General features: G+C 45.4%; 1 protein-coding gene across 1 annotated transcript in view; it reads right to left on the reverse strand.

The window, feature by feature from the left end:
* Positions 1–14,900, reverse strand: part of LOC142802708 (uncharacterized) — a 43,663-nt gene extending 28,763 nt beyond the window's left edge. Inside the window, exon 1 of the mRNA XM_075887703.1 lies at positions 14,441–14,900. Within this exon, the coding sequence (XP_075743818.1) occupies positions 14,441–14,569 (129 nt within the window). The 5' untranslated portion in view covers positions 14,570–14,900. The remainder of the gene's footprint in view (positions 1–14,440) is intronic.
* Between the last annotated feature and the right edge of the window lie 11,133 nt (positions 14,901–26,033).

Here is a 26,033-nt window from a genome sequence, read left to right on the forward strand (position 1 = left end):
GACCCATAGCAGGCAAGATGATTCTAGTTGCAGTAGATGCCCATACCAAGTGGATAGAAGCCGTGCCAGTAAAGCATGCCACCACAACAAGCACAATCACCTGTCTGCGCGCCATGTTCAGTCGATTCGGCGTCCCGCGAACCATTGTTTCGGATAATGGGACACAGTTTTCTAGCCAGGATTTTGCTACGTTCGTGGCAAAGAACAACATAATGCATCTGAAAACGGCGCCCTTTCATCCACAGTCTAATGGAGCGGCAGAACGAGCAGTGCGTACAATAAAGGATGGACTTCGGAAGATGAGGGAGGGTAATTTGGAGGACAACCTTGTGCGGCTCCTGTTCAACTACAGGAGAACACCACAGAAGACGGGAAAATCTCCGTCAGAATTGCTGCTAGGGTTCCAGTTACGTTCACGATTGGATGCGTGTTTTCCCTCAACTGTTGCAGACTCGCCGCCGGCATCAGATGACTGGGTGGTCCCCATAGAAAGCAACGTGTACGTGCGGAACTACGGTGTCGGAGAAAAGTGGACACCAGGGCGTGTGCAGTCCACTGCAGGATCCCGAATGGTGACCGTCCAAACTCCTCATTCTGTAGTCAGACGCCACGTTGACCAAGTGCGCCCTCGACAAGCATCGCAGTCCCCATCGCCGGGCTCTGCATCCTTATCAGAGTCTAATATGTCCATGCTGCCGAAACGATCGCCGGGGCCCTCAACTACAAGCTCCACCGTGCTGCCTCCAGAAGCGCTCACTACCGCAAGCCCCCACGACCATCCAGTACCAACCATGCCACAGGCCGGTCCTACACAAGCGGCGACCCCAAGCGCGGAACCAGTGCTTCGGCGTTCTACCAGACAACGCAAGCCAGTACAACGGTTCCATTTTTAAGAAGAGAGAAGTGTTGCGAACTGAACTCTCCTACTTCTACGTCCCCCCCTTTCCCCCCTTCGTGTTTCTGTCGATGGCTGAAGCGATAGCCATTCCCGCCCCCCTTTTTCCCCCTCTCCCTGCTTCGTAGATGAAGCTACAAAAGAAGCTTGCGCGAAACAATAAACGTTCACTCGTTGCCCTAGTCTGCGGTTGTCTGCGTATGCTTGCCGTGGCTGCCCGGCTAGCTATGTAACAGCTACCCAGCCTGGTGTATTCCTTGAAGAAGTAGCTAGAGAGTGTTATTTTTTTTATTGTATGGCATAACAAATGACCATTCAAGGAGATATGTTAATTTCACTTAATAGCCCCAGCTCACATAAAATTTATGCAGACTCAAACTATAAATGTCTGCCATTTTTCCACTTTATAGAGGTACTATATAAGCACGTGGGTCCTGCAAGAAAGACGAAGGCGACAGTGCATACGGGCATCTGCACACTTTTATCGCAGACCTCAAAAACGAGAAAGACGAGGAACTCTCTGGCGCGCAGTAAATAAAAAGACCGACCCGCTGCTGCTTTCTCAGCTTCTTAAAATACCATCTCTGTCTTCACGTCGCGACACTGGTGGAGGTGCTGGGGCCTCCAACTTGATGCAGGAAAGCGTTGTTCGGGACCGTAAACCCAGTCCGGAGCCTCAACATTTTGTTACGACTCCAGTACACGGATTCAGCCGGGCCCTACTAGGCCCAAGTCCAGAACTCTTGACTGCATCTCTTCTTACCAACATGGCAGCCCCTTCAACGTCTGAAATTTTCCTCCGGCCCAGACGACTTTTCCTTCCCAAGTAACTTTTGAGCCTCCTCGTGTTCCCGAAGTGTTTCGAAGAGAACCGTAGGAAGATGTCGAGGACTGGCTCGACCAGTTCGAGCGGACCGCTGTGGTGAATCGCTGCAGCACGCAAAAGAAACTTGGCTGTGCCTACTTCGCCATGGAAAATAGCGCTCGCACATGATACGAGAGCAGGGAGCCTACTTCACAAACCTGAGAAAATTCCGTCAAAAGCTTCTCGAGACGTTCCTGAGTGGAGACCGATGGCTTCAATGTGCAAGAGATGATTGAAGCCCACGTGCAAAAGCCGAACGAAAGAGTCGCCATGTTCGCTGAGGATATGGCCTGTCTATGTCGCCGCGCTGACCCTGACATGCCCGAGGTTAGGAAAGTTCGTCACCTGATGCGGGGAGTTAAGGAACCGGTTTACGCCGGCCTTGTACGAAAGCCGCCAACAGCAATGGATGAATTTATTAAAGAGGCGACTGTCATCGAGCCGGCGCTCGGACAACGATGCCGCCACTTTAACCGCCTGCCCGACCAAACGCCTGTTGGTGGCGCCGCTCAAAACGCTGCCATTTCCGAAAGCTCTCAACGACAAATGATTAGGCAAATCCTGCGGGAAGAGCTGCGGGCCCCCGGCCTTTCGTCTACCGAGCCTTCAGTTGCTTCTGTTTCGAAAAACGTGCGCCCCGAACTACAGCAAGCCTTTCCATCACCGGTGCCACCACCTGAACCACGTCCATTGACCTATGCTGATGCCGTCCACCGTTCTCTGCCAGCCCCAGAAGAGGCACCCTTTCAGCCACGGCGCCGTTACCTTGTCTTGGTGGCAGCGAGAACCTGTGCGGCGACCACCAGTATGCCGGACCGACTTGTGGCGCACTGCCGACCGTCGACTGCTTTGTTTCCACTGCGGCGAACCAGGCCACATCTCGTGCAACTGCCATCATAGAGAAGCCCGGTTTGGAAACTTTTCTCGTCCCACTTCATTTTATTTTGAAGACTTTCGTGACCATGGTGCTGATCACCTGCCGACCAACCAAGTGTCTTCACTAAGTCGTCGCTGGCGGTCTCCCTCGCCTGCTTGAGGTCACACTTTCCCGAATCGCCAAAGTTACGCTGACGTCGTCGGAAACCGCTCCCCAAGCCCGTGCCGGGGAAACTAACTGCCGCGACCTCCGGGGGTAAGGTTGCCAATTACCGAGACGCCAAAAAGACCCCCTTGCCTCTACACAAAGACGACATGTTGGCGGTGATGACAAAGACGACAACCACGAGTACTAATGCCGATTGATTGATGATTGATTGATTTGTGGGGTTTAACGTCCCAAAACCACCATATGATTACGAAAGACGCCGTAGTGGAAAGCTCCGGAAATTTCGACCACCTGGGGTTCGAGTACTAATGCCGATGAATTTGTACGTGCCGACCTCAACGTTATTATAGAAGGACACTACGTAATAGCAGTGGTTGACACTGGTGCTGACTTTTCTATTATACGACAAGAGCTTGACGACCGCCTTAAAGGAGAACTGACATCAAATTTCAAGATCGAGATGTGCCCATCATTTGATAGCTTGGTATGCATAAGTCTTCTTGGCTAAATTTGAACGGCATCCGTCGCGTCGAGTTATTTTAATTTGATGTCAAACAGCATAGAAATGCTAAGGAGAAAAAATGGAAAATAGACTTCCCTGTGACATCGACACTAGTGCTACGTGTTCGGTGTGATACATTCCACAAATATCATCCTGAGTGACGATGCCCTAGTATTGATGACGTGTATCGATCTGAGTGTTTTTATCGTGGCACCTACTGGCGCCGAAGCACAGAAACGCACTCGCTCGTCCACGGCCGGGCTAGGGCACGCAGGTGCACATTAGCCCAGCCGTGGCTCGTTGCGTCTGATCTTCATCGCACCGGTTTGAATGATTACGTGAAATTATCAAGGTAAAAACCACCTTTAAAAGAATATCGAAAGAAAAGAGCATGATTAAACGTGTGCTTGTCCGTCAGCATGTCGGGGAATCGTTGCGAGTTGCAGGTGAGTTGCAGTGTGTCTCGCTTGAAGCACGGAAAAAAGCGCTATCGTGTTGTCTTTTCATATCACGTATGTGTTACACATCAACACAACTGCAAGCTATCAAACTTGGAAGAGCGTGTAGTCAGATATCATCCCTAAAGAGTAACACGTAAGTGTTGTTGAAGTTTACTTCATCTGTAGAATTTGCGTCCATGTAAAAGTCGTAATACCATGTTAACCACAAGAAGCTGGATAGGTGGGGCCATCTGGAGGCGCAGTGTGTCTCGCTTGAAGCACGAAAAAAAGCGCTATCGTGTTGTCTTTTCATATCACGTATGTGTTACACATCAACACAACTGCAAGCTATCAAACTTGGAAGAGCGTGTAGTCAGATATCATCCCTAAAGTGTAACACGTAAGTATTGTTGAAGTTTAGTTCATCTGTAGAATTTGCATCCATGTAAAAGTCGTAATACCATGTAAACCACAAGAAGCTGGATAGGTGGGGCCATCTGGAGGCACGAAAAAGAAACTGACAAGCAGGAAACGTATTCTATTTCTCCGCTGATGCTCATTCGCGATAGCTATAATGCATTGATCCATTGCATTCAGGGTATACCTGAATGCTTTTCACGCCAAAACACACCAACATAGGTAACTGAGACACACGAGCGAACATGGATGAAACGTGCATCTTCGGGCACCTCTGCAGTGCTGCTTGGAAGGGCGTCCGTTTCGAAATCACTGTTCTGCAAAAGGTCGATTGAAGCAAAAATAATTCGCGATGTCGCGAATCGCGGGGATTCCAAGCTCCAGACTATCTTATTGAACCGGAGTCAACACGTTGTACGGCGACCACAGCAATGCAGGTGACAAAGCATGACTGAATGGGTCCGCACAGCAGACGAAACATTTGTGGAGCAGCTGAGCCTGACGTCACTCTTTTCTGTGGACAAGTGATCAGCTGTGGCGTGACCTGGAGGTGACCGCGAGGTAGGGCCACTGCTGGTGCTCCCAGCGCTAAAAACGGCGGGATTGCCGGCTGTTATTTAATAGTGCTAGATCCCAGTAATATAAACTAATAAAAGTGATAGTAATTCATCCCTCAGTTGCGTTTTGGGTCGTGAATCGCAGCTACGGGGTCTATAGCTACTCGCTGAAGCAAAAATCTTGGCATGAGTAAATTTGATGTCAGTGCTCCTTTACGAAGGTCAAGATGTCATGGAGTGGGCCGAGCATAAGGAGTGCTGGTGGACAGCTAATGGCGCCAACTGGTAAATGCACCACTCGGCTCATAATCGGTGATTCGAGCTTCGTCGCCACTTTTGTCATTTTACCGGACTGTTGTAAAAAGCTGATTCGGGGTATGGAATTTTTGCGAGAGTACGGTGCTGTCGTCAACATTCCAGAACGTATCGTCACCTTTTCCGCCCATCCATACGTCGACCCCACCACTGAAGAACAACTACAACATTTACGTGTAGCCGATGATGTGATGCTCCTGCCGAGATCTTGCTGCCTTGTGTCAGTGTTATGTGAACGGCCGTGCCGTAACGAGGTGATAGCCGAACGATTAGACACGCTATTGCTTACGCAAGGTGTTTCAATAGCAAGAGGCTTCTCTGCCTACCGTCTTGTAAGCGATGCCGTGCCTCGGGCGGAAATTCTTTAAGCAGCCATTGGACACCGCAAAGGCAATGACGCCCAGTCTTTGGGCTATTTTTATCGTCTCCTCGTTGTAAAATGCTGCCATGAAAGCTAATACTGGCAGCGCGTGATGTTAAGGCTTGGCATGTTTCAGAATCATCGAGAATACCAATGCAATCACGGAATGATGAATGCCTTCCACACAATGACTATGCATATGCCGAACTCCCTCTTTAGGCTCCTCGCTTGCAGAAGAACAGTCTGATGGCACTGAAAATGTCCCAAATACATCGCACAATAATGCTCTAAACGAGGCGGGTGTTCCAATGCCTTAATACCTCCCAGCTACCACTGCAGACTATGCAACGAAGCGGGGGGAAATAGCACGAGGCCCTCATCAGCTAACAGTAGCAGTTACCAGACGAGTTAGTACGCTGGAACTGGTTGTCCAGTACGCAAGCGCCACCCTCCAAGACGGACAAAGGACTACGCGATTTGTTATTAGCCTCTTGATGAGAGGTCGTGTAGTTTGGTTCGGTTGTGCATTACTATGTCTTTTGTGTTCTTTTTATTTCGTTTTGTTGTTAGGAGATAAGTACGTACCAAGAATTATTTTTGGCTTTTTATCAATATTTCTTTACTTCTTGAGTATGAATGTGAAATTTTCCTATGTGTTGTTTATAATGTAGCATTGTTGATCAGACATCATTGATGTGATGATGTCAAGTGAGGTCATCTAATGGCAATCCACAAAACATCAGTTAACTTAGTTTGTAAAGGTTGTGAAATAGGCCATTTGGCCATCAACATATTGTATTCAAAAAGGAAGAAAAATAAAAGAACAGGTGGCCTTGCGCTCTTTGTTCATCGGCATGTGACTGCTGCGGTTGTATGTACGAGGTCTCCTGTCAAATGCTGTGCGCAAGCCTCGGTTGAACGGGGAGCTGCAATATTAGGTGTATGATCGGGACGCGAGATTTCGCAGGCAAGCGATCGCCGGCAGTGCCACCTGTAAACGCGTGACAAAAAAAAAAAGCAAAACTTGAACTCTTGCGCATCCTAAAGTTGCCTCAAGTGCGTAAAATACAATATCAGGTTATAAACATTTGTTTTCAAGCAAGATAAGTTGCCCTGTGAGGATTTCTTGTCCTACCAAGAGACTGGCAACATCGCTGTTTGGTGCTTCTAGCGGTCATTTTTTGTCCACATTTAGCATCAACTGAATATTATAATTCCCCCTTTTTTTTACAGGACGTCAGGATGCTTGTTGCCACCAATGTCATAAACGATCTTCTCATTTTCACCACGATCAAAAAAATTTTTTTGTGTGGAAGACAGTTTCTTTAGGGAGCTTCGCCCTAAAATGTGAAGACAAACTAAGTGCGTCTTCCTGGTTGCCTCGTTGTTGCCAAGAGGCTTCGGTAGGTGAAGCCTCGGTATTTACAAAGGCAGTTCTGGTCCCCAGGCTATATCCAAAGAGACGCCCCCTGCACGAAGAAGGTTGATAGCCAAAGCATTTGGATATCCACATAGGGCACAGTGGCAATTTTTTCTGCAATGATAGATGACTAGCAGGCACTTAGGCACTGTGAGCAGGCTGTTTGCTCTAAAATAGACAGATGAAGTAGACATCTGTGCTTCCTGGATGTCTTGCTGCTACCAAGTTAGCTTGGAAAGCCCAAGAAAACGTGAATAGCCTTCCTGCGGTAGATACGCACGAACTGACAACCCACCAGGACATGTGGCTACAGCCTCAAGCATTGGTCTCTGTCATAGACTACTGAAGAAATTTGGCAGATCCCATGTACATTGCGAATCTATGTTATGCGAAGCATGTGAATGCAAGGTGAATGTGTTTTAATTTTTTACTGAGTAAGACGTAGTGAAGAGACGCTCCATATACGTACAAATCCATTCACACAGATATGTTAAACAGCCGCATACATTTTATATTAGCAGTTGTTGGCAGTTGCATCAGGCAGCAAACAGACACATAGATATTAGTAACACCAGAAGCGTAAGCTGATCTGAAGTGCTGGTGTTTGTGCTGGGGCTCACGAAGGTGGTAGCCCTCAACACTGCGACACAAATTAACCTCAGCGCATGGTGCCTAACTACAATTGATGTTAAGCAAACATGATGACTGTATCATGGGAGCACATAAGTGATGTTCATGAAATTTGATAGCCAGTATTGCAACCAGAATTGACATGTTTCACGAACATCAGCGTCTATTTGTAAAGTATTTCCAAGACTTAGCATGACCCTAAGGTAGAATAAGCGATTGCCACGCATAATGATAGGGTTCGATTCCTGCTGAGACACATTTATCCTTTGCATTCATCCGGACAACACTGCCTATGTGAACTTTTTCTTAACGGTTAAGCGTTGAAATTGCCGATGTGTGTTCTCACCATTCCTGGGCAGATATAAAATGTCTCTCACCTGAGGGACATACCCACCATTTAACGAAGAACGTGACCATGACAGCACCCTAACGTGGGCGGCTAGACAAACAGACACGCAGATAGATCCCAAAAGTGCTTGCAGTGTGAAAAGAAATGCTTCGCATTTATTAATGATTATTGACACAGAGACAACCATCGTTCATGGGCCAGCCATTTTGTTATGCGCCTCTTCTTTTTTTACTTTGCATCAGCTCCTTTTGCAGCTCCACCAAGGTATCACTCTTCATTATGACAGTATATGTACAGCCATGGCCTCCGAGATAGCGGGCGTGCGGCGTGTCCTTCTCCGGCCGTCCCAATCACCACGCTCCCCAGCAAAGTGAACGAGTATCACCTCCCCCGTCCGGCTACCATGAGAGGGTGCGAGTTTTGGCAACGGCAACACCACGGCTGACAGCAGAGCGCATGAGATTCCAGCGTGCACATGTTCTTTTTTTTTTTTTCGCGTACCAGCAAGAATCACCACTAGAGTCTTCTGACTGAACTGAAGGAATGTATTTTTCGGCGGGCACCACAGCAGACCACAAAGCGGATGGGATTTCAGCGAGAGCACGTTTTTTTTTTCCTCCACGTACAAGCAAGAATCATTGCCAGAATAATCTGGCTGAACTGAAGGAAGGTATTTTTTTGTTACTGCATTTATTTTGGTCCCATTTACGAAGAAAAGCATGGCAACTTCAGCATTTTCCTGATAGGTAATTGTAAGGAGGTATACATTCGCCTGTGGCAATATTTAATTTTTTTTTTACGGTCCGTTTTAGCTCGCTGCTGAACACCTCCGTTTGAGAAATATAGAGACATTCTAGCATCCCTCCTTTCCGGAAACTTCTGTAAGGAAAACTGGGCTAATTGTCGTCGTTGATTTTATTGCTCTCCAATCCTGCCTCATAATTTTACTGTTATATCTCACACGAATATTTATGAAATGGTCAACCAAAGCGCAGTTACGCTCTAGGCAACCGAGTGCCCTGTTCATATCATTGAAGTAAGGCATATGAAAAGTAATTTTGCTGGAATATTGTAGAAGGCTTCGATTAGCCCACCTACATTCGCTCCCCACGTTTTAACAGTAAAGGTGCTTGAGTTGTGATCGTCTTTTTTTCATCATCTGAACTTTGATTATGTTTTGATCGCACAATAGCAATATCAGAACTCTCAACTGCATCCAAATCCAAGGGTCAAACATGTAGCATAACGGCATCTTTCTAATGAAAACCAAGTATTCACTGAAGGAGAAAACAAGCAAAGCATTTTGATGTTCGTTCTTAGATTGTCCAACGTATCCATTGAACACTGTAAAATTCACAGGGCAAATGGGTGACAATAAAAGACTAGAGCGTGCCTGTAACCAGCCCGTGGTCGTCGCGGAACCAGTGACGTTCAATCTAGACATAGTCTAGCCGCATTTAGACCGCCTGCACCCTCCTCCCTGCATCCTGCTTCTGCGGCTCGACAGAAAGATTCTTCAAGTGGCGTTATAATGAAAAGCAGCGCTGGTTCCATGAAAGGAAAAAAAAAAGCAAGCCTTTTACTGGAGTGTAACCCATGAGAATAGAGCGTGGACTAATTCCGACTTCACTTGTTGATCGCGCTGTCATTTTTTTTTCTTTGCCAGTACCGTCCTACAATACAGCCTGCAAACTTCGAAGTACAGTAAGTTTCCAGCCCACCCGGATCTCTTGCAGAGGTATCACAGTTATAATCGCTATAATATGGGCAACGCAAGTGTACAGCAAAACAAGTCAATTTGAGAATATATACGCCCAAGCACTGACTTCACCTCTCTTACACATTGGCTCGACATTTCCAAATGAATACAAAGTTATATAAAAGCACAAAACCATTCTTTTCTCGCCACATATAAGCTTTGCCAACAGCGCGACAGCCCTTTCGACCGAAAGTAAGAGCGATGCCGTGCGGAGACAAGAGAGGACCACGCCCACCTCTCGAAACATGGGCTCTTCATACGATTGGGACAGCCCGAAAAAAACCAGCCGCGCCCCCGCAATCGGAGGCCATAGTACAGCACTCATAGATTGAAACAGGCATCTTTAGTGCTACGGAGCACAAATACTTATGTTTCGACTGTCTTCGTTTGCCCATATCAGTGTAATGTCAAACAGAAAACAAGGCTGTCCGATTTATTTTCAAGAAATACGGCCCAACGTCAGTCTCTGGATTAGTTGCCAAAGCGGGATTCAAAGGGACTTCAGAAAGAAATAGAATTTCCCGTTTGTTGTTCTTCTTTAAGATAGTTAATGGTCGAATAAATAGTACCACAGGTGAATACTTAAAGTTCTCTTCCGGTTACTCTACCAGACAACGTCACAAACACACTGTCGTTCCTTTCCAGCCCAATAATAATACTTTCAAGTATTTCTTTTTTCTGCGCACTGCCAAAGAATGGAATGAGCTTGACAGCAAAATTATTGAAACAGACAGTATCGAGGCATTTGAAAAATTTATATCTGACTAGTTTTTTTTTTTCCTTCGTGAAACATTTTTTATGTTGTTTGAAGTGCTTTGTTCTGTGTTGACTGCAGTATTGTACTGTTGATTTGGTTGTACTATGCACACCCACTCTGCTATGGCCCCATGTTGGGGCTAGCAGTATTGCTAAATAAATAAATAAATAAATACATCAAAGCCAATATTATTTCTAGAGACCAGATTTGTTTCGACAAGATGTGGCAATTTTGAGCAATTTTACATATAATTGTCATCCCAAAAAAATTCATGCTGCATTTCAATCGTTAGGTACTTCACATAAACACTAAATAAAGGCATTGCTTATTGTAATCCTGTGGGGCCGGGTGATATTTCACAGCTCGCAACCACGTCCCTACATACCCACTGAGGCGAATGCCTAGCGGCTGGGCATAAAAGGAAACAAGCAGGCTGCACCTTCGTCCACTGGACAGTGCCACATGTACACCTGGAAGCAGATCACCAACTGCTGCCTATCGAACTCTCTGCAGAAGTACTCAAATACGAAGAACGGCAACGGGATGTCAAACTTGTAACACTACAGGCAAGGAAATGCCTCACTACATATCTAGTTCTCTCGAAATGGCACCGCTTGGAATGAAGACAGAGCTCTATTCTAAGGCTGTGTATTTCAAAGGTGTTTAGAAGTACTTGAAGCATTTGGAGCATTACTTATTGTGTAATGATACAGCAGCGACAAACTGGTTTGCTGCCACTCACGAAATTGCCCTGGGCAGGCCAATAGTGATGACAGACACTAAGTAAATGTGGAAAAGAGAACAAGAGGCATCAGTGCACACAGTCAAGGGCTCACTGCGTCAAGACCAGACACCAACTAATCCAAACGAAAGAGGAGTCAGCAGGAGCAAAAATGTGAAGTATGCAGCATGGGACACTCATAAGAAATGTCTTGGTTTAGAAAAATTCCATTTCTTGGTAATGTTTAGAAGTAAGTTTTTTGAACAAGCATGTCCCAAAAACTAGAGCAAGACCAAGCATTTGTGCGCCTGAATCTCTGAATGAGGACTCGAAATTGGTTAATGCAACACAATCCTGTTACGAACAGCGTAAAAGTTCTGAAGTGGAGAGTACCAGTCTAGGTTTTCACATGTAAAATGTGAAACAGGCCAAATGCAACTTTGCCCATATACGTAAAAGGACAGAGTGGTGTGGTGCTTAAGTACAAAGACTAGAGCATGATGTTATGTGGCATTGTTGTAAAGGACAATGGCAGGAAGTAACCAGTTCTGAATGGAAAAAATTTGATGGAATGCCTAAAACTCGGATGGCTTGAACTCTGCCATATTGCGGCCGGAGCACAAGCTGTGGCTCTAATACACAAGTACCTGGACATGTTCTCAACAAAAGCTAGAACAGTACAAAAATTTCAAGTACATATTCTGAAAAACTCGGCCCCAATCTCGTGTTTTGCTCCGAGAGGAAATATTTATTTGCATTGCAGGAGAAAGTTGAGCAGCAACTAGGCTACACCACTAATCACCATTGCGAAGGAAAATGAGAGCGTATGTTGATCTGAGGAGGACAAAACAACAATACCCATTTGTTGAACACATATCGTTGCCCACCTCTAGGATGAAAGAACTTGTGCATGGCCTAAGCAGGCGGAAAAGTACTTTCTGCACAGAGCTCATTTTTGGCCATGTCAACAACCACTTCTACTTACACCAGGGAAGCAACCTTTGTTTACAGTAAGCACAAGTCTCTAGTGCTTCCTGCAAGCTTCAGTCATTGCCCCGATATTTCAGACGATAACAAATGAGGTGCTTCACAGCATCTTGACACAAAAGATGCATCAGCAATGTGACCTCACTGTGACAGAGTTTGACATCCGTGATTGCCAGCAAGCATTGGAAAACATCTTGCAGAGATTGAGGAAAGCTAATGCTCTAGGTAAGTGCCTATTGTTTTAATTTTTTCACAAATATGTGACATATTTCAGTTGCAAGGTCATTGAAGAAGACATTCACCCTACAAACACGTAAAAGAGGGCAATCTTTTAAGCCTTTCAACCCACAACAGTTATCGAGCTCTACCTAAATTTGGGAAGGTTGAACTTATAGTTAAATGTTTTTCAAGAACACTTGGACAGTAGCAGAGATATTTTACCAGCTACTGAATGAAAATAAAGAATGGTCATAGGAAAGAGAACACAGCAAAACATACAAAGCTAAGAAACATTTTCATGCAGAAAAGGACTGATATTCTATGATGTCTAGAAATCGCCCATAATGTTTTTCTATGTGTCGTCCTATCACTAAGGTACCCTGATTTTTCACGTTAGCCATGCCTTGACCGGTGAATTGTGTTCGTCAGACTTCATGTCTTATGCCAATTTTGATAAATACACTGTACAAAAAGTGACCACAATAGCACCCGGACAGAGGCGAATAGAGAGAAAAAATTGAAGTGCTTTTGGTTCACCAAGAAACATTTCACATGTAAAGTTACTCTCTGAACTTTCCTTCCAGTATATGTGTGCTGTCCAATTCCTGTGATGTGTAATACAGCTTGGCTGATGAAGGAGTTTCACACAATGAAACAGCCTCCCAACAATTTCGACGCACAGCCCTTAGCCGCCCATTCGTGCAATGAGCAGCGGCCAGCATAGCCAATACAGCATACGAGTACACATAGAATTTAAGCAGAGTGCAGCAAGCCTCTGTGACAGTGTCTTCAATGCCTCGAGCCTGCTCGTTTTTCTAGTGGGAGTGTAATGCATGCCATTCGCACACAGGCACGAGAAAGTCAGTTAAACTGCGATGCTTGAGAGGCAAAAACGTGCATACGTCTTAGGCACACTTGGTGTATATAACGCAAAACTATCGTGCAGTCACCGATGACACCGCCTTTAAGGCATACGGCAATGGTACCTATTGATGCCATAAGTAGAAATTAAGTGCTGCATGAACAAAGGTTTGTATGAAACAGCTGTTTTAGAATCGGCCACGCAGTGCCTTCTCTAGTTCTCTGGTTAGCAAGGAAGTCGCCCCTCCCCCATACCCCCCCCCCCCCCCCCAACTTTAGGTCATTGCAATATGAAAACACCTGAATAGCTACACTTGAAATTCACGGTAGGCAGTATCGAATTGGTCGAATACTTCTTATACTTGCCACTTTGTGATCATCATCAGCCTCACTATGCCCACTGCATGGCAAAGCCTTTTGTCATGTTCTGCCATTCAACACTGTCCTGTGCTTGCTGCTGCCCCATTATACTTAGAAGTGTGGCAGTTTAGGCTAGTTGGTATGACATGATAGTTATAGTTATCCCCATAAACTCTCACACTTCTTAATTTCTGTTGCCCCTCTTTCTGTCTGCCACTGAAATGCTTGCTTTCTTTTAGAATCCATGCAAATACCATTAATGACCAGAGGTTATCCTGCGTACGCACTACGTGCCATGCCCATTTCTTTTTCGTTTCCAGTCCCACTGTACACGCCCCTTTGATTCCAGTCCCACTCTACACTTTTCCTGTCTGTTAAAATTACTGTCTTTTTTGTTTTGTTTTTCACTGCTCAGTGCATCCACAATTTAAGGTGAGCCCGCTTTGTAAGCATCAAGCTTTCTGCTCCGTAGGTACAAGGACGATGCAGCTGTTTTCTACCTTCCCTGTTCAGGAATAGGATAAAGCACCATTCACGATTTTAGACTGCTCTTCGAACGTGCTCCAACACATCCTTATTAACCTAGTATTCCTTTACAACTTCCAGAATCTCGCCACTCGTCACTTTGCAAAGTGCTGTTCTCTGCCGTGATTGTTGCATAATACTTTTACGCTCCCTAGTGTTCAGACCAACTCTTCTGCGTTCCTAGTCCAATAAAGTAATCAAGAGCTGCATTTCGTCCCCCGAGTTACTCGTTGATGAATTGTCATCACAGAATCGCAGGTTACGAATGTATACTCTCGATTACCTCATACCCATAACTTTTGCCAATCTAGGGCCCTGAAAACTTCGTGTAAGCACGCGGTGAATAGCAATAGGGAGATCATGTTTCTACCTAGACCTTTTTTTTTTATTGAGATTCACTCATTTTTTTTTAAGAACACAGGTCACTCACAAAGCTTCAACATTCAAAATCTTACCTGATCTTTTGGCCTCTTCAACAAATGTGCTTTCGGTGCCTCCGATGCATTCTGTTCATTAACGAAGATCGATGGCGCCACGGCAGCCCTTAATTGAGCAGACTTTATCGGACTTCCCATCACACGCATGAACGATAAACACCGATGGTAGTTACTATCACGAAACTGCTTCCAGCAGAGAACAGTGGTTCTCGAAGACTCCTGAATTCCTTCTTTTCACCATCGCGATGCACTACACAGCTCGTTTTTTCTTCCGTTGGAGGTTGTGACGCGGTACATCATTTCGTTCGCAAAGGCTTCTTCAGCCGTACGGAGGGCAAAATCCCGCGATGGTGATAAGGGTTGATTCTCCATCCAGTAGCAGCTCTTCAAAGCGTGAATTATAAGCGTACACAATGTCTATTCTCCCGGCAACCGGGATAATTGTTCAAAAAATTTTTCTCCCGGCGGTCGCCTTCCATTGGCTCTCTTATGTCACGTGACTAACTGCCATATGAGCCATAGAGTTATTTTTAGGCACCGCGTTTTTAGGAAACTCTACGCCGTGGCAACTTTTACGATATTTTTGGCGGGACTAGTAGAGGTGTGAGCCAAAGAGCCGGCGCGCCGCCGCTGTTAGTTTTCGCTACCGATGGGCGCGTCGCCGCCACCAACGTGTTTTTTGGCGCGTTTTTTAAATAGGACTTTTTTTAAAGACGATAGTCTTTCTTGGGGACCTTCGACGCAAATGTTTTGGTCTGTCTGTATGTTACATTTGTCTGTTTGTCCACTCTTAACAGCATTGGGTATTTGAAACGGTTGACCCCATTCGCAGCGCCCACCTATGTTGCTCAAGATTCAGCGTTCATACTTGTGCAATTGTCGTATAAGAATTAATTATTGCGCGTGTGTGTGGTACCATAACAACACGTATATATTCTGCATGTGCGCCTTTTACCAGAAGAGCAATACATAAGTAACTTTAAGGACCGCAGCGCTTGTCACGCTGCGCTGACCATCCAACGCTTGCACGGAAAGGCGAGTGTTTCCAACGCTTTGCTAAAACAAGATGGTGGTGGAACCTACCCATCGCCTTGCGTTCTACACCTTATCACCTCTGAGGCGGGCGCACACACCCGTCTAGCGCCACGCTCTTTGTTTTTTAAAGAAACTGTCAGATGGCGCTCATGTCTCACGTGTGACGTGACTTGAGGAATCTTCGATTTGGCTTGCACTAGTTCAGAAAAGTGCAGGTGCAGAAAAAGCGGTGCCAAGCGGTGCAGTGAGCGTGCAGCGCCGGTCGAGCAAGTGCAGGTGCAGCCTCAACCACGCCTCGGCACTAGCCGACACTAGCGCGCGACGGCTACAGCCAAAACGAAGGCGTGAGTTGACGTGAGTGCAGGCCGGAGAACACCTTGTAGTGTAAGCCTAAAATAGCCGCCTCCGCCGCCTTGTCCGATCAATACACGGCCGTGATGGCACTTCTTGTGACTGCGATGGAATTGCTGGACTCGAGCAGCGACGACGATTCCGTCAGCGGTGCCGTTTGCAGTGACTGCGACGATGAGTACGACGATGCGTGCATCTTGGTCGCGTGCGCGTTGGTGCGCGACGATGCCAACCGTGTACCCGGGTACGAAAGCATTATCGGCAGGTACCATGAGTATGAATTCAAGCGCCTCTTCAGGCTGTCCAGGGAGACTTTTGATAGTTTCAGGGCCAAGTTCAAGACTTCAGCCTTCTACCCAAGGGCAGTGCAAGGCCGCCAACAAATCAGTGCCGAAAAAACATGCCTCATAGCGCTTGTGTACCTAGGCTCACAAATATCTATGTACGCCATAGGCGACAAATTCGATGTTACCGAGTCGTCTGTTCATGTTTGTGTGACACGGGTCGTTCACTTCTTACACGCTATTAGCGATGAGATAATTTGCTGGCCTAGTAGCGCGGAAGTGACCCGCATAAAGAACGGCTTCCTCGCCAAAAGTAAAGGCAAGGGCCCAAGAAACACCATCGGCTGTATCGATGGATCACACATCGGGATACTCACTCCAAGCGAATCTACGCAGTCTTACTTCAACCGGAAAAAGTGGCCTTCGATAATCCTGCAAGGAATCTGCGACGACAGGAACAAGTTGCTGAACGTGTTTATTGGGTTTCCAGGTTCGGTTCACGACGCCCGTGTCCTGAGGGAGAGCCCCTTCTTTGCACGCGCAATTCAGGAATGTGAAGACAATTATATACTGGGTGACAGTGCATATCCACTGATGCCATGGCTCATGACCCCATTCAAGGACAATGGAAGTTCTTTTCCTACGTGGAAAAAGAGCTTCAATAAACGACACAGTCAACAACGAGTGCTTATTGAGAACACCTTCGGCCTGCTTAAACAGCGTTTTAGGAGGCTCTACCTTGTTGATGCAAAAAGTGTGCAACAGTGCTGCTATATAGTTATGGCTGCGTGTGTGCTACACAACATGTGCAACGATGAAAGGGACTTCCTTGAGGAACTTGCAACGCTTCCCCAAGAAGAAGATGTGGGCAATGATGAAAGTGAAGGAGATTTTGATTGCAGTCTGCCAGGCTACAGTCAGTCTCTGCGAGAGTTCATTGCAAAGGAACAGTGCTAGAAGTTCATCTTTGCTTCGCGATTTATTCAGTGTGCAAATGTTTTGCGAAGTGGGGTGCCGCGTCTAGAAGCAATGTTTTTTTTTAACAAATTAGATGGAGTAGACACTGCTAGTGTTATAAAAGTTTATTGCCCATATTATAACCCGTCCTTATTTGAGAGTACGTCGATCAACCGATCGAATCGCTGCATGCGCTCATCATGCCGCTTTGCCTTTGCCTCTTCCCATTTTTTTCTTTCCTCCAGTTGTTTCACTGCTGCCTCCTCTTGCTTAGCTCTCGAAGCTTGCATTTTTTCTAATGCCTCCAAGAGCGGCGTGACTTGGGACCTACTCTGGCGCTTCCTTTTTGGCGTTGTGCTGCTCCGAACTTTGGATGCTGTGTTGCACTCGACTGGGACTGCTGCATCTTGAGGTGCTTCAGTGATGCTGGTGCTGTTGAAAGTAATTGTACAGGTGCCATGTCATTTCCAGGCTACAGCACAAATTAAGTAATTTTTACTTACTCTGGACTTGCACTAGGCAGGATTGTTTTTCCAGGCTCCAAGAGCAGCCTTGGATTTACACTATGTTCTTTTTCCAAGACTTCTGCCAGCTCTCTGTAATAGACACTATGAGAATCACTGAAGATATGAAGACACAATCGTAACTTACTCTTCATATTCACAGTTCACACGGTGGTGACCTGAAGAATTGTTGTCTTTTTTTGACTTTTTATATGCTCTGTCCAGCGACTTCCATTTGTTTTCCACTTGTGTGGCAGTCACGTTGCACAAGAACTCCGTATTGATGGCCTCAGCCAACTTCTTCCACAGAAGCCTTCTTGTGCTAAACAAAAAAGCAAAGCACAGTTAGTAGGAAAGAAGGAAGCGACGTAACGTGACCCAAGTCTTGCAGTAGCACATGAACCTTTCCTTAGTACTTCATATGTGTAGCTTTCAGGGATAATTGCTAGGGATGTTCGATTATTCGAAAATTTTGGATAATGAATCAAACAGCACTGTATTCGGTTCCTAAGTCGAATCGAATTGCACATATTCTAAGTAACAAATATTCTTTTAATAATCGGCACTGGCGGGAGAACCCCAAAACAACGAAACAGCTACAAGTCATTCTTTCAATCCCTAATGTGACCTGTACGCAGCCCAAGCTTTTGCAAGACTACCTACACTATATTGATTGTCGAATGAATGCGCTTCTGAAAGCTCCATTCTTGCTCAATTTTTACTGCACTTTAGCTGTATCGCATTTATCAGCTCCTGTCTTCGTCTTGTAATAACCAAAGGTGGGAACTACGAGTGCTTGCAGCTTCACGACTAGCAACAGATACAAGTTTTGCGTTTGCGTAAATTGTTCTTGCAGATGTAAATTTCAACGCCCATTGTTATCCGCTTTTAGTGCGCAGGCCATGTTGTGATGACGGGTTGATCTGCTCCGTTACATATTTAGTTGTATCTGCAATGTTTGGTTGTAAATTGTTTTGTTTTTGTGTCCCAATTTTATTTAAAGTGAGGTGACAAAGTCTCACGTTGATAACGCTAGTCAATGCCGTAGTTGAACCTACAATTACAAAATGTTACGAATATTCTAGTTCCTGCTGCATACGAGATTACCTTAGTTTTCGTAATTGTGGTATTTTGAGTAGATTCAAACTGACTGTAATGGCCTTTGTCGAAAGTTTGTGACTATTTGTTTCAAATAAAATGTTCTGTTCTAAGGCTGTTTTGAAAATGGTCTACTTACTATTCAAACAGTATTCAATTACTATTTGTATTCTATTTGGTGCCATTACTATTTGACTCTTACTTGATTAGGTTCCGAAATTCACTATTCACACACTTCTGATAACTGCGAACGTTCTTTTTGTGCGGGAAGCATTATGTTGGAGAAGTTGAACATTGTGTAAATCACTCTTTTGGATCATAAAGCTTCACTAAGGAGACAGCCATATTCTAACCTGTCTTTGCATTGTAAAACATGCAGCTGCGCAACCTTGTTTGCTGACACGACGGCGCAGTCTAGGTTCAAAGATAGGGTAGCACGTGTCAAGAAGCATATCTCTTTTAACAATGAGCTGCACCATCTTGAAAAGTGGCAGTGCGAGAGAAATGCGGACAGACAGTGAAGACACAAGGACTGCAGGGCGAGACTTGCTAGAGATGTGCCTCAGAATAACAACATGCAATTCCCTCTAGTGCAAATTCTCAAGGCAGCACTACACTTGCAACATGGCTTGAGCTTGGAGGTGCTGCACCTTTTCGGCAAGACAGCGGTTGTGCAATGCCCAACACAAAAGCACCGTCGCTGTTTTTGAAGATCACTTGACTTAATGAAACATTACGAATGCCTTCGTTGTGTATATATGTGCGTGACTATACATACTGTTTGTGTGTATATGTAAACGTATATGTCACAGTCAGGCGCATAGCCAAAATTTTTTTTCAGTGGGGGGGGGCAGTAAAATGTAAATTGCTGGCAGTAAAATGTAGGCAACAATAACCATCGCCATTGTGAACTTCATGCGCCCTTATCTTGTTGGTGCTTGCCTAGAGTGAAACGGAATAATAAAAAGCTGCAAATAATTTTGGACATAGGATGACATACCGAAGTGCCCTGGTTTTTCCCACCAAGTCCTTCATTTCCGAGTATTTGGCGATGAAGAACCTTGTTTTTCGGGCGCTCCAAAGCTCTTCCACATCTTCAGCCGACGCGGCTGCTGCTGGAAATGCGGCTAAAGCCCCATCGCTGTCAACGTCGCCGTCGCAGGCAGGAGAAGGCGTCGGCGGTTGTGCCGGAGGGGGGTCATTTTCACGATTCCCTGCCATGAACCGCAACGTAACGCGCTTGCCGTCTGCAAGGGCGAAAACCAAGATTAAAAATACCGACATAGCATAAGCAATGCTACGAGGCTGTTTGCTGACCGACTACGACTCCTGGCCGCTAACCACGTTTTTTGGCAATGCATGCAGCCTGACTTACCTGATGCCTCATAGACGTAACCGTTGGCGTCCGTCATAAATGACCCGTCGGGATTGTGAAGTGCCTTAACTTCCTTTTGAACGCCCTGAACAACTATTTGCAACGTCGTCTGCTCTGGCCTTGGGGGGACGCCCGCCATGCTGCACTACTCTGCACCTGCTTTGGAGTGCGTGCACGCCGGTACAGAACTCGTCAGGAACTAGGCTTACACCTAGACAAAACGAGGGAGCCAGTGCAGAGGGTGCGACAGAGGGCGCGCGCTGCTCCGGCAAAACGAGGACGAAGGTGCTGCACCCTTTGAACTGGTTCAGCCGGTGCAGCCAAAACGAAGAGACCTTTGATGCGCTCGTTTGCCTCCACTGCACGCTCGAGGCACTCTAACGCAGCGCCTCCAGATTACCATTCGCCGATTTTCTAGCAGAACATCAAATCAATTTTTGTTCACTCTCTCCACACGCAAGCCTATCGTCTTTCGACGATATTTGCAGACTAAATGCAGATACGGGGCCAATTTTTTTTCAGCTAGCCTACGTTTATTTTGCAGCTTCTGTCACCAGCCTGGCCTTCATTCTGTCCACTTCGCAAACGCATCGTAATGGGTGCACCTGCCATTTCAAGTAAATAAGTTTTTATCTCGGACTTAATTCAACTCACTATAGATGCCGATTTGTAACGACCGTGTTCCAAAAAGGACATTACATATGTAGTTTGCTCGGCAAGTTGGTTTATAATATTTTTGGAAGAGCAAACTAACGAGCTCAACCTGACAGTACATCGAGCGAAATGTTTATGGCGGAAAGTCCACAAACCCATGTACCAGAAGCGCATTCATGAAACCTAGGCAGAGGCGTTTCACAGCTGCACACCTAACACTACAAATGCAAGAAGCGTGTCAAAATGGTATGATCAACGCCACGTGCACCCTAAACTGACAACCCGAATTCCTTATATATTTGTAAGGACAACTGAAGGATCACTTATACATGCGTTGTACTGTGCCTTTTTTGTTTTTAAGGCTTAAAAATCTTCACGTTCAATGTATATCTTCCTTTGCCGATGACACTAATATATTGGGACGCAGATACTAGCGAAGATGTTAGTTTTGTGCCTGAAGGGTGTTCATACTGCCTATATATAGGTGTAACTAGGCCTCGACCCGTCTGATCTCAGTAGGCAGGGCCGCATGACAAAAGAATTCCTTTCTAATCATTGAATGTTATTGGCAAAGGGAAAAAAACAAAAAAGAAATATTGAACGTGAAACTCGTGAAGCCTTCGAAATAAAATCAGGGCGAAGTGTCATGTGGGAGTGATCCTCCAGCTTTCCTCACAGATAAACTTGGCGTTGATACTTTGGTGTTTCATGGATATCGGCTGCTTCATACCACCTTGAAACATTTGTTGGAAAAAAATGTACGGTTAATTGTGCAACTGTGGTTTAGATAGTTTCTTAAACATGCGCTCCTGGTTATTTTTGTGGCTTTTTTATAACATTCGGTTTTAAGTCCAGCACTCTACTTGCCTGGTTCCTAACCTGCATTCGTGTTTTTCGTTGGTTTCTTCTTACGTAGATCAGTAAATATCATCCCTATTATCATCATGTGGGCATAGCACCCACCCTTCCTCATTCTCCCATATTTCACCATCGTGAACGCATAGAAAAGGTCTTCATCAACGCGTGACATGAACGAGAGATGTGTTCCGATTATAAGTCGGCAAACTCGCCGATGAGTCTATCAGAGGAATTGAAAGACTCTGATTGCGGCGTGAGTCAGAGTCTGAATGAGTCCGGCTAGGTTACACTTAAGCCACAGCATTGATTTTCCAAATTGTTAATCTGTCTAACTCCCCCTATCCCTGGAACTCGTTTCATTGAAGGTCCTTGATAAAAACCACTTGCTCATATAAAATAAAAATGATCACCTTAACTTAAAAGCACGGAATGAAATTGCGACATAAAATGCACCATGAGTTGAGATATCAAGATTAAAATGCTAACGTGAATAAGGACATAATGTATACTGCCTACTTCCAAGGAGCACACCTATTTGTAAATTTGTTTGCAGAGTCACGGAGCTAATGCCGTTTGCGCCGGCGTGATTTCACAATTTAAAGTTAGAATTCCCAACAAGTCGTTAGCAGTTTCTCTTAAAACACACGTAATTTTTGGTGATGTTAAAGTGATTTTTTGCATCACACTGGCTGCAACTTTAATGCAAATAGGTAATGCGCTTATAGAGTACACCGTTCGCATATTCTGACAAAGTAGAATGAGCAAATTATGCCCAAAATGCTGCAAAACTCGTATGATCTTTTCCTAGACGACAGAAGAACGCATATCGGATTACGATAATAACGAGAGGAAAATCTGAATAATTATTCGTAACTCAATTTTTGTGTATCTAGTGTAATTCACAATTGTTCAAAATTAATGAACATGGCTTTAAGAGGGCATGGAAGTGGATTGCGCAGCATATTCTGGCACATGTGCAACTCCCGGGAGTATTGCATCGTGATTTACATTGAGTCTGATCTGCAATTGTGTACCAAATGAGCGGAGAATGAGCACTGTATTCTACCTTCATTAATCATGCGGCTTCCAAGGCGACAGAGCAGCACTATTTGCGAGCATCGACCACCCCTATGCTCTCTCCCGTATTGAACTGCTTGCCCCCAGACGCCGCTTCTGTTTTTGCATGAATCAATGCGGCGATTGGAAAATTATGGAGCGCAAAACAATATATTCACAAGAACGAGAGCGATGGGACGGGCGCTTGTGATTGCCCTTTCGATGTATTGTTTTGCGCTAAACAAGTTTACATCTCGACGAACTTCAAGTTTTGTAAATGTAGTGACAACGCATGCTATCAGCTCTTATAGCATTTCCTGCCATGTGATACGTTGAAAGCTTTCGAGTGGATTCCAAGGAGGAAGGGGGCAGGAATCAACGCACCGCTCCTGCTGTGTGCGACGCTCAGTCACTGGCAAAAACAAATTATTTCAAGCTGTAAAGCGGTCAAAGATGTTTGTGACTCCTGAGAACTTGAGGATCTTTTAAACGCTTTGCCAGCACTCCTGCAGTTTAGGACTCCGTATCGACACGGCATAGAAGTGCCCTTTTTTGTATTTTTTCTTAATCAAACTTTTTTCTATTCATAGTCAGTTTGACAAACGGAAGCAATTAATTTCCGCGGTTGCTCGCCCGTCATTGGGTTCGCCCAGTCCCTTCTGCGAAAAACTTGACGACACGGGTTTTATCCCAGGCTCAAGTTTGTCATACCTGAGCTTTTGCGTTCTTTGTATGCCCCACGGAATGCAGACAGGCTACAAAACGCAGGGACGAGCTCTACTCTTCGGGTTTAGGACATGCAGCACTAATATCTGTTATATTTCAAATGTGAGCCATCGGCAGACGTCTGCTTGGTTGGGGGAAAAGAAAATAAAAAGAAACAAAAACACAGAAAACTCCAGCCAATAATTATATTAAGAAACCCAACGTTTTGAAGGTTGATCGTCTTTTTCCTTCGGGGTGAGAAAGCCCGGGATGTTTGCCACGACTCGCTGCAAGCCCTTGAAGTAGAGGGAGGGCAGTGTTTCCAGTGGTGCAGTTGTTGTCAAGGAGGTTATTTAGTATAACCTCCTTGGTTGTTGTCTCCCACTGTTCCAGGACTCAAAGGAGAGCCGCTGGCGAAGGTTTCTTTCTGTTTAGAAGATCACCGTGCTGTAGGGACAGGTATGGTGGCCAACCCGCTTACAATGTTTTGCCTCTTCCCCTGTTCATTTGAGCGAAGTCCTTCCTGTGCTGCCACATTTTTTCATGGAAGTTCTTCGTTTAGCCGGCGCACACGATCCTGCACACGGCACCTTGCGCTATTCCCGCAGATGCAAGGTCTTAGAACCAGCGGATGAAACTTCCGATGATGGTGGGAGGCTTGGGCAACGTCGACTTCTGCCTTTTTAACTTCTCTGGCGCCCACGATGTAGAAGATCGACACCAGCCGTTGTTGCGGTGCGGTTGGTGTCACAATTTCCCCTTCTTTTCTTTTGCGGAGGGCTCTGCGAATAAACGCCTTTGTGAATAACCATTGGTGCCGAGGTCACGGATTATTTTCTGCCTTCGCCGCTGTGGTGACGAGTGGTGATTGGATGAATGGCTGTTTCGATGGGAGTTTTCACGTTCGTTCAGATTTCTCTATTCTTACCCGAGAAAGTTGATTTTGAACGTTTTTGCTCTTGGGAATGGCTGTACATATGTACGTATAGGGTTGCTTTTCAGAGGAAGCTTGCAGAAACTCATCTGGGAGGCTGGTGGGATTAGCTAAATGTCGCCTAAGTCACAAAGCTCGGGGGGGGGGGGGGGGGTCTTGAGAAGGCATGCAGATAGCACAGCAATATGTAAAGAGAGGATATTTTGCGCAATGGAGCGTTGCTAAAGCCTTTTTATCAGCCATTTATTTAAGACCATCCCCACTTCCAGTCATACATTACGTCCTATTCCCCCCTCCCCCCCATCCCCGACACACACTGTGATAAGGGATAACACTGGTGCACGCCATAAATAGCCCCTATTTTTCGGTGGACTCTATGAGCAAAGGAGCACTTACACAAAAAAATGACACTTTTTTTTTTTTGCAACCGATGGCAGGAAAGCTCGTTTGATCGAGCGCGCGATGTTAATTGTTGAAGTCTTGGTTCCACAGAGCGCCGAGTGAGGCGGGACCCAGAGGAGTTTTCGCATGGAGGAAAGGAATTCCTGGGTTTTCGTGCAAAGCTAACTGGCTAGGTGGACGCACAAAACCGCGTGCACGCTGTGATGCACCATGTCGACAAGTCTCTTCAAGGAGGTTTCGTGGGCGCTACTGTGATCTGCTTTCCGGCGTTGTAAATATGCGTAAACGCTTCAAAAAACGCCGCTGAAGCTCGAACACTGGCCTTTGTAATCCCGTACAAGTCTGCCCCTCTTTCCGTTGAAAGGGTTCTCCAGGAGCAGCCAACACAAAATTCGTGACGCGGGGGATGGTTGTTTGTTTACCGGAATGACGAAGGCATATACAGTATGCCGATGGTCGACACACGATTCAAAATTAATTTTGAATACGTTCTAGGTGACAATATTTGTTTACATTTCATAGATGATGTGTGTATCTACACAAATCTATTTGACGGGTTATCTCGCTTTCAAAATTTTGTTTCAGTACTCCTTTTAAGGAAAAGAAAGGGAGAGGGAGTATGGGCTGGTATGAATATAAAGAGCGGTCTCACAAACAAACCAGATTCAAGAACTGCTCTCCATCCCCACCACCCACCCGCACCTCCTTGCGTCTTTCAAGAATGTAGTCTTTGAAGTAGAAAACAAAGAAAAAAGCGCATGTCCTATACTCATTTCGCTTCTTTTGTATTCGTTGTAGCACTTGCATCATAAGTCGCTGTTTCCTCATGGGAGGCGGATTAGCGCCTTTTTCGTGCATTTCTTGAATCACTATAAGCTATTGTGACCTACATAAATCGCCCATTTGTCTGTTACCCAAAAATAAAAAAAAACAGTACATTACGCATGAAGACTGCGAGCTCCACTTGCCTTTACTTACCCGTTGAAAAGAGGCTCCTCCATTGTTCATTTATTTATTAGTAGCCTCAAGGACGGAAGGCATTACAGATGCAAGTGGCACATTTGATAAAAAATAAAAGAATAACTGTTACTTGCAAGTAAAAATAATACAAAGGGTAAGTTAATAAGGAATAATATTTAGCAGATAAAACAGCATCACTTTGAAAGTAAAAAGAAACGAAATTTCTAGCGATACAGTGCTCGCTATGTGAACAAAGGGAGTGTCCTGAAAGAACTTATATTCAATATGTATGCTGAAAAACAAATAATTTACAGAGCGTTTGTCAGTCCTCTTACATCTCCATGCTGTTCTCTCAGGCATTACTGCTAAAAGTAGTGATTTTCAGCAAAACAGGCAGAAAGAACACAGTAAAGTAGCCTTTTTTAAATTGTAGTTTCGG

This window comes from Rhipicephalus microplus, chromosome 3 (assembly GCF_043290135.1).
Source record: "Rhipicephalus microplus isolate Deutch F79 chromosome 3, USDA_Rmic, whole genome shotgun sequence".
NCBI classification, from domain to species: Eukaryota; Metazoa; Arthropoda; class Arachnida; order Ixodida; family Ixodidae; genus Rhipicephalus; species Rhipicephalus microplus.